Source organism: Boleophthalmus pectinirostris, unplaced genomic scaffold (genome assembly GCF_026225935.1).
Source record: "Boleophthalmus pectinirostris isolate CB_2022bp ecotype Guang Dong unplaced genomic scaffold, ASM2622593v1 HiC_scaffold_21, whole genome shotgun sequence".
Lineage (NCBI taxonomy): Eukaryota > Metazoa > Chordata > Actinopteri > Gobiiformes > Gobiidae > Boleophthalmus > Boleophthalmus pectinirostris.
This window is the reverse complement of record NW_026571175.1, coordinates 35,165,946-35,174,967: the sequence shown is the minus strand read 5'-3', so window position 1 is coordinate 35,174,967 and position 9,022 is coordinate 35,165,946. Positions and strand designations below refer to the sequence as shown.

Sequence of the window (9,022 nt, the reverse complement as noted above, 5' to 3'; positions counted from 1 at the left end):
TCAACCTAATCTTGTACCATATGGTAGAAAACTATATGAAGCAAATATTCAAACCAGTTTGTTAAGGATATGTAAGTGAGAACCAAGAGTTATCACTGTTTGGATTTATTGACCAAAAAGTGCTGCATATTTCATTCCCTCCGTTACCAACATGAGTTTTTTAATTTTTTTGTCAACAACTTGAAAGAATCTCACAGGTTTAACTTGACCCTGTTGGAGTGTAACTCTTTCCTACATTCTGATACTTTACTTATTTCAATAGTTCCTCTAGTTTCTGAATAAGAGACATTTGAATGTCAAAAATCTGCCCCTGTTTCCCTCCGTTACCACTTGACCGAACCCTTAAGTGTCTTGCCCAAGGACATGATAACAGCATTCATCTGTGGGAGCTGGAATCACACCATCAACCTGTGGGTCTGTGGATCTGACGCTCAACCAACGATGTGTCCAGCTCAAGTTACACTACAAAAATTCTAAAACTTTGAGTCACGTTTTTGTCCTTTTTGTGTTAATTTTTCTTTAGAACTTTTAGAACTCGCTTCTTCAGGTTTAGTCTCGTTTTAGCTCATGTTTAATCCGACGTTAGACCTGACATAGTCCGGGTTTAGATCTGGTTCTACTCAGGAAAGCCAAGTATTTTCTTAAGGCATAAAAAGTTTGAGAACAACTGAACCATTGATACTACTAAGCTAACTGAAGGCACTGCTCCGTCTGAAGCTCTGTTCCTCAACTTTCGAGCTTTTTTTCAACACAATCTCACCATAAAAGAACAGATTTAGCTTGAAGTACAACATGTGAGCTGTCGTTGCATTTATAGTATTATTTTCTTGCTTTACGCTCAGTTTCAGGCACTGTTTTTGGTATTTCAGCTTAAAAAAAGACAATATATTGGCTTTTCTACGTAACAAATTCGTCAAAAATAGGGACAATCCTCGTATGAAACTGGGACAAATCAGCGGTTTTGGATAAATCCGCTGGGACAGAGGACACCGGGCTCGAAACTGGGACTGTCCCGGGTAAATAGGGACCACGAACGCTCGTATTCTAACAAAAAAACGTGATGTCAGGTCAGTGCAAAGTATCAGCAGGCCCCTGAAAGTGCACAGAAGAGTGCACACGGTCCAGTCGTATGGTCCAGTCTCCAACCTGAGAGTCGAACTTTTCCGCTGAGTTAAACGGCGCAGGTCCGGACGGTGTGGCGCGGGTTCGGTTCAGAGTTACATTAAAGCGCACATGACAGGTTTACATGTTTTTATAATTCAGACTTGGTTTTATTATTGTTTTTTTATCAGTTAAAGAGTTACGTGATTTTCTGATCTACAGTTTGTCCTAATGTTGTTTCCTCATCAACATAAACACACTGGATTAAAACAATATCTAGGTCAGTTAAAACGACTTAAATTAAGAACATTTTACTTTATTTGAGTCGATTCAACTTGACAAGTCAAATTATCGATCGATGGAATAAGTGTGTTTGTCTAAATTTAAGCAGCATTAGATTTTGTTTCTAATTTTAAGTGCAAAAAGTTGTTGTAATTCGTTTTTTAATTTTGGTTTTTAGAGAGAAATAATGAAGGAAATAGTTTTTTTCCATTTTTCCATCCATTTTCTTTCGTTTATCCAGGGCCGGGTCGTGGGGGCATCAGTCTAAGCAGGGACTCCCAGACTTCCTTCACCCTAGACACTTCCTACAGCTCCTCTGCAAGGACCCTGACGCGTTCCCAGTCCAGACCAGAGTCATAGTCCCTCCAACGTGTCCTGGGTCTTCCCTGAAGTGTCCTTCTAGTGGGACATGCCCGGAACACTTGTGGAGGACTTTTCTCGATGTGGAGGAGCAGCGGCTCTACACCGAGCTCCTCACCCTGTCTCTAAGGCTGCGTTCAGACTGCAGCCTGAAGTGACCCAAATCTGATTTTTTGGTCCCTATGTTCCTGTATCTGATCTTTTAATGACTGAACCACACAGATCCGATTTTTTCCAATGTGACCCAGGACACTTGGATATGTGCTCCTGAAACTGATACATATCTGATCTTTTGACATGCGACTTCAGTCTGAACGGCTAAAGCGCATTCATCCACCTACACGTTATCAACAAGACACAAACGTCACTATTCTGCACTGAAGTAGACGAAAATTGTTAATAAACTCCGTGTCACTGAAGTGAAGCACATCACCACTCACCACTCTTGGCTCCGTCTCCACATCCACACGTTCCTTTCAACGGACTGAACCACAAAACACCACGACCAAAAACCTCGTCCTTCTCCTTCTCAATCTCCTCCTTAAAACAAGTAAGTTGTTCATGTTCTGGCTCCGGTACGAGAGGAACTTTAAAATCTCCAGGTGCTCGATGCTGCGTCCATGTTTGGACAACTTCTGTAAACACAGAGACGCTCGCTGCGGTTGACGTCGTCGTGTCTCCAGTCACATGCGGGACACTTTCGGGCCGTTTAATGTTCACACTGGAGTCACATACAAGTCACATTTAATTGGAAATGTGAACGACCTCGCAAAAACATCGGATTTCACAAAAAATCAGAATTGAGCGTTAAGCCCTGCAGTCTGAACGTAGCCTAAGGCAGCGCCCAACCATCCTGCGAAGGAAACTCATTTCGGCCGCTCGTATCCGCGATCTGGTCCTTTCAGTCATTACCCAGAGCTCATGACCAGAGGTGAGGGGAGGAACGAAGACTGACGGTAAATCGAGAGCTTCACCTTTTGACTCAACTCCCTCTTCACCACAACGGTCCGATACAGCGACCGCATCACTGCCGACGCCGCACCGATCCACCTGTCAATCTCACGCTGCGTCCTCCCCTCACTCGAGAACAAGACCCTGAGTTACTTTCCTTCACCAGAGATTTTACAAGTCGAGAACCAAGGAAGAACTGATCCTCATCCCAGCCGTAGTTGTTTTTTCGCTTTCTTATTTTTGATTTTATTTTGAAAAACGAATGAACGAACGATACAGGGATTACGCTGGCTTTAATCTTTACATATTTACAATTTAAATGTTCATTAATATGTGCTGTCCCTTTACAAATACATAAATAAAAAAAAAAAAAAGCTTATACTGCAGGTTTCCGAAATGTTTGAATGAAACAAAACGCAGCTCCAGGTTTGTTTTTGAGGAGGTAACAACATTCTAACACATCTTAAAGCTCATGAGAATCACTTTTTGACCTTTAAACGGCAATTTGTGAAGAATAAGTACACGTAGTAGCATCGAAATCTAAAATGCCTCCACTTCTGTTCAACGCGGGACATTCCCTCAAAACGCAGGAACAATGTATGTGTCAGGAAGGCTTTTGTCTGCCAGTATAAACCTTTATTTAATCAAAATAAAGATGCCGTCATTTATTTTCATTAGACTAATCATAGCTATTGTGTAATTCGAGTTTTGGCTTTTGTTTACACTCGGGTTGCTAGGTAGAAGTTATTGAATTACCTTTACTTATGCCTTATCTGCGGTAAGAAGTAAAAGGGTGAAATCTTGAAAACAAAAGGCGGTGTTTTTTAAAATGCTGTCATGTGCGCTTTAACGTAAACGCCCGTGCCACACAGAGGCGTTTTGAGTCTTTTTAGTCGAGCAGGATTTGGCGTAGAGCGTTTTAAGTGCTGTTTCCAGGGGGTGAAGTGCGTTGCTCCTGGGGTTCTTGGGGGGGGGTTGGGGTCCTGGAGGTTCTTGGGGTGGTTCTTGGGGCGGAGATGAGCGAAGTTTTGGGGAGGGTCGGCCGGGGGGGGCGGGGTCAGTCGGAGGTGAAGCCTTGCCCCTCCCTCTGCCGCGCGGTCACCGGACAGTCTTTGTGCGTGAGGAGGATCTGCTTCAGCTGACCGACCTCTGACCTCAGTGACGTCACCTCGTTCTGAAACGGGAACCGACAAGAACATCACGAACAACATTCGCTCTTCATTCCGCTAACGATAATATTTGGTTTTGTTTATCTGTGTCATATTTTTGCTGATTAAAGTCGACTTTTTCTGACCCGTTCAAACCTAAATAACTTTGCAGAGCTTTTCATTTACAGTGATTCGTGCATGTTTCAGCGTCTTTAACGGTGTAGGAAGGAACTCGAAGGAAGTGGGGACCAGTGACACGTGGGGAGAGGTCCTTCTAGGGCAGGGGTGTCCAAACTTTTTTCATCAAGGGCCACATTTCTAAACACAGATGAAGCAGAGGGCCGATCGAGGGCCGTAGACTGGTGCTCAATACAGTGAAGAATTGAAATATGTGTATGTTTAACATGTTAGAATGTGCCCGTCAGTCTTTATTCAGGCTAAGATCCTTAAAACCACACACTAAAAATTAAATATCAGCTTTATCAAGGTAAATTTTCAGAAACTTGCAGCAAAAAGTTAATTTTTTGTTGATGCAAGGTCATTTGGTCCAGTTCACCTGGAAGCCTGAGGGCCAAGAAAAATTTGTCTGAGGGCCACATTTGGCCCACGGGCCGTAGTTTGAACATGCCTGTTCTAGGGGATCCTCTTGTACCGAGCACTCGTCCCTCGCCCGCCGAGTTGAATCCCTCGGGCAGAGCGCGCAGACCCACACGTTTACCTCTTAATGGTTTCACATTTGAACTCTCACTTCAAAGTTCTTTTTAACTTTTCCTTATGGTTCCCAGTTTCTCCGCCACTGCTCTGTACTTACTTCGTTCTCTTTTTGGAAAACACAAAAAAATTAGTGGGTCCTGGGTGGGGTTGGCCTTCCTTTAACTGGTTTTGCCTTGATTTTATTCCTTATTTTTTATAGTATAGTATTCTATGAATTAATTTTTTTTAATTGTTAATTTTTGTTTGCTATTGCTATTTCTTCTTCTTCTTATTATTATTATTATTATTACTACAAAGTTTGAGATTCACTGAACTATTGACACTTCGCAGCTGATATCAGCAACATTCCAAGAGGGTGAATCTAACTCAAGGCCCTGCAGCTCAAGTGAGTTACTCAAGTTAGACTCATCTGAGTTTTATTCTAGCACAATCCAAACACAATATACAGAACATAAAGAGGATTTATCTGAAAGTACAAGAGGAGAGTGTCATGTCATGTCAGTATTATGACCTGTAGCTGCAGGTTGGTGTGGGTGAGCTCCTCGGCTTTCTTCTCCAGAGAGGACACCCACAGTTTCCTCTTCTGTCGACAGCGTGTGGCCGCCGCTCTGTTCCTCTCCAGAAACTTCTGCCGGCGCTCGTCCGGGTCCTGCTCCGAGGTCCTCCTGCGCCGGACCACCGCCCCGGGGGGACCAGAGGGGCCCGCACACCCCCCGGGGGCCCCCTGAGAGAGAGAGAGCTGGCACTGGGGCGGCTGGGACTGGACGGGGGACAACTGGACATAGAGAAACACAAAAGTGAGGACATACACGGACACAGACACACTGTGGATGTTACTTTTGCTTTTGTGCTTTTCTCCTTCTTCACTTTTTATTCCATGTTTTTGTTTTCCATGAGCAAAATTTCAATTGGGACCAAATGTTTGTGATCAGAGACACGTGGCTGTAATCAGGGCAGCTCTGGGTGATGTCACCAACTACTGGAAATTACAGCACAAACTTAGATTTAGGCGTTTTTGATCAGAAAGCTGCAAACTGACCCAGTTTTTACTAAAGTTGTCAAACAATGACTAAGAAGAGGAGATAATGCAATTAAAAGCCCATATAGTGAGTTAGTTTATTTTTGTTCGGTCAGTTCACATAATCATGAATCATATTACAATGATTTAACTCAGAAATTATGCATAACACTAAAATTATTCTACAGACCGAAGGCTTCAGGCTGAAGTTTTAACAATTATTTTGCCTGTTTACATAAAGAACAGGACACAAGACACAGAACTATTTACAAAAAAACAAAAAACCCAAAGCAAAACTCATCTTTTATGAGTGTAGGAAACAATACATACTTAATTCTTTTATACACACACACACACACACACACACACACACACACACACACACACACACACACACACACACACACACACACACACACACACACACACACACACACACACACACACACACACACACACTAGAGTCCTGCATGGGTCCATTTTTGCAGACCCACATCCACCCGCTCCCTCGCAGTTCAGTATTGCACCCGCCCGTTAACCCGTGAATATATCAAAGTTAAACCTGCACCCGCCCAGACTCGTTAACATTCCACCCGTTACTCACCCGTGCCCGAGATAAATCACACACACAGTAAAAGTATTTTAACTGAAGCATCCGTCAGAACACGAACTGAAAAGTTACGACTTCAAGAATTACGATCACGAAATTTCTTCAGTACGACACGAATTCACAGACGCGACTCGACTCTCATCACTTCACAGGATTTATCTACTGAACAGAAGAAACACTGATGCACCACAGCACGGACTGAACCAGGACTGAACCAGGACTGAACCAGGACTAACCCAGGACTAACCCAGGACTAACCCAGGACTAACCCAGGACTAACCCAGGACTGACCTTGGACTGATTACAGGACTGAACCAGGACTAACCCAGGACTAACCCAGGACTAACCTAGGACTGATTCCAGGCCTAAACCAGGAGTGAACTAGGACTAAAACAGGACTAAAACAGGACTAAACCAGGACTAACCTCGGACTGATTCCAGGACTAACCCAGGACTGATTCCAGGACTAACCTAGGACTAACCTAGGACTGATTCCAGAACTAGGACTGATTCCAGGACTAACCTAGGACTGATTCCAGGACTAACCCCAGGACTAACCTAGGACTGATTCCAGGACTAACCCCAGGACTAACCTAGGACTGATTCCAGGACTAACCTAGGACTGATTCCAGGACTAAACCAGGAGTGAACTAGGACTAAAACAGGACTAAAACAGGACTAAACCAGGACTAACCTAGGACTAACCCAGGACTAACCCAGGACTCACCTAGGACTGATTCCAGGACTAACCCAAGACTCACCTAGGACTGATTCCAGGACTAACCTAGAACTAACCTTGGACTGATTCCATAACTAAACTAGGACTGATTCCAGGACTAACCCCAGGACTAACCTAGGACTGATTCCAGGACTAAACCAGGAGTGAACAGGACTAAACCAGAACTGAACCAGGACTCACTGTCGGGACGGGCTTGGAGGTCCGCCCACGTAGACGTGGGGTGACCGCAGACAAAACCCCTACTCCACGGGCTCGGGGTTCTCTCTCTCTCTCTTAAGTCCAAGATTAGTCCTGGTGTAGTCCTGGTTTAGTCCTGGTTTAGTCCTGACCTGCCCGTGTAATTGCTACCCGCCCGTAAAATTCCAGAACGTTAAAACTAGGGGTGTGCAAAAATATCGGAATATCGATATATCGTATCGTTTAATGTGATGATACAGTATCGGATATCGTGGGCTGCCGTATCGATACATCACCAAGAGTATTTTTAGGTGTGTTTTACTAAATTATTTTGTTACAGCTACATTTTTGTTGCTTGTGGAGTGAAAGGAAACTCATTTATGCGACACATTTGACATTTTTTACTGTTTTTGATGATTAAAATGTTTGTGTTTCATATGAACTTTGCACAAGAAATGGTTTAACAAAGACTTTTAGTATCAGAGCCAAGATTTAGCCTTTATTTTTTATTGAACCGTATCGAATCGATTTGAAATATATCATATCGAATCGAAAGTGCACTGTATCGAGATATGTATCGTATCGTGGCCTGTGTATCGAGGTATGTATCGTATCGGCAACTTCTTAATGATACCAGCCCTAGTTAAAACCCCCCGTTTCAGAAACTATTTGCTTGTACCGGTCGGGTCCCTGCGGATACTCGACCTGGTGCAGGACTCTGATTCGGGCGCAGTGCGATGTCACAGACATAGAAAAATTACTCCGCAGATAAATATTGATGCGGCTCCACAGATTAGGACATTTATCTGTCTGTAAATCGGATTAAATTAAGATAATATAGACCAGGGGTGTCAAACTCATTTTGGTCCGGGGGTCGTATCCAATCCGACTTTGATCCCAAAGTGTCCGGATCAGAAAACTCATGTCATATAAACCCCAAAAATAACAATAAGTTCAAATATTTGTGCAGAGAAACACAAATCTATTACAGAAATCTTTTTTAATTGATGAACTCTTTCTTTTACAAAATATTATAATATTATGAACAACCTGAAACTTTAAGAAAAATTCAATTTTGACACAATGTTTTAACATGAACTTGTATGTAAATAGGAATAAGTCAATTTTTCTTGGAAAATCCTGCACTCGGCTCCACTTTTCTCATGTTAACATTTTTCTGATGAGGGTGTCACGGTCAACAGTCAAAACGATCGTCCTTTAAGAGCGTTTGGAAAGAGACAAGTCTTCATTTGTGCTGCTCTGGTGGGAGGGGCCACGTACAGAGACGCTGGAGACGCTGCTGTGATAAACACCACAGAAAATTAACAAGATTTTAATAGAAAATATAATTAAAATATTTTAGTAAAAATCACCCAAGGGCCACATTAAAGGTCTTGGGGGGCCGGATCTGGCCCCCGGGCCATATGTTTGACACCTGTGATATAGAGAGTCTAAGCTTTATAAACAGGTATAACCTGCCCACGTCAACTATCGGCACATATCGGAAAGATTTAAGCTGATAATCGATACGTCTCCAAGTGCCCATATCGACCAACCAATATAATCGGTCGGGCCCTAATGGAGACGCATCGATTTTTCAGACTAGTCCTCTCATGAGCTTTCTGAAAAAGGCCCGATTCAAAGTTTAGTAGGAAAATAAAAAAGTATTTTAGTGTTTAGTTTGACGTTCATATCCTCCTGTGCTCCTGTAGGGGGCGTACCTGAGCATTGGGCAGCGGCGCGGCGGGAGGCGAGCCCTGGTGCAGCCGGGGGGCGGGGACTGGTGGGACTGGTGGACCTGGGTGGGCGGGGCGTTCTGGTGGAGGTGGTGGGCGTGGCCGAGGTGCTGGGGGGCGGGATGTGGAAGCGCTGCTGGAAGCCCATCGGCGGGGGGGAAGAGCTGCGGGTGGTGCTGCAGGGGC

At 43.8% G+C, this 9,022-nt stretch overlaps 1 protein-coding gene across 1 annotated transcript; it reads right to left on the bottom strand.

Moving 5' to 3' along the window:
- Positions 1-2,869: 2,869 nt before the first annotated feature.
- LOC129410036 (coiled-coil domain-containing protein 86-like) lies at positions 2,870-8,984 on the bottom strand. The gene is made up of 3 exons (XM_055157113.1): positions 8,822-8,984; positions 5,068-5,331; positions 2,870-3,868 (listed from the first exon to the last, which is right to left on the bottom strand). The coding sequence occupies exons 1-3, from the start codon at positions 8,982-8,984 to the stop codon at positions 3,519-3,521; spliced, it is 777 nt and encodes a 258-aa protein (XP_055013088.1). The 3' UTR covers positions 2,870-3,518.
- Positions 8,985-9,022: the final 38 nt, after the last annotated feature.

Coding starts and splice junctions, on each gene's coding strand:
- LOC129410036 (XM_055157113.1), bottom strand. CDS start 8,984: ATGGGCTTCCAGCAGCGCTTCCACATCCCGCCCCCCAGCACCTCGGCC. Junction 5,332..8,821: donor CGCCGCTGCCCAATGCTCAG/GTACGCCCCCTA, acceptor CTCTATGTCCAG/TTGTCCCCCGTCCAGTCCCA. Junction 3,869..5,067: donor ACACCAACCTGCAGCTACAG/GTCATAATACTG, acceptor TTCCCGTTTCAG/AACGAGGTGACGTCACTGAG.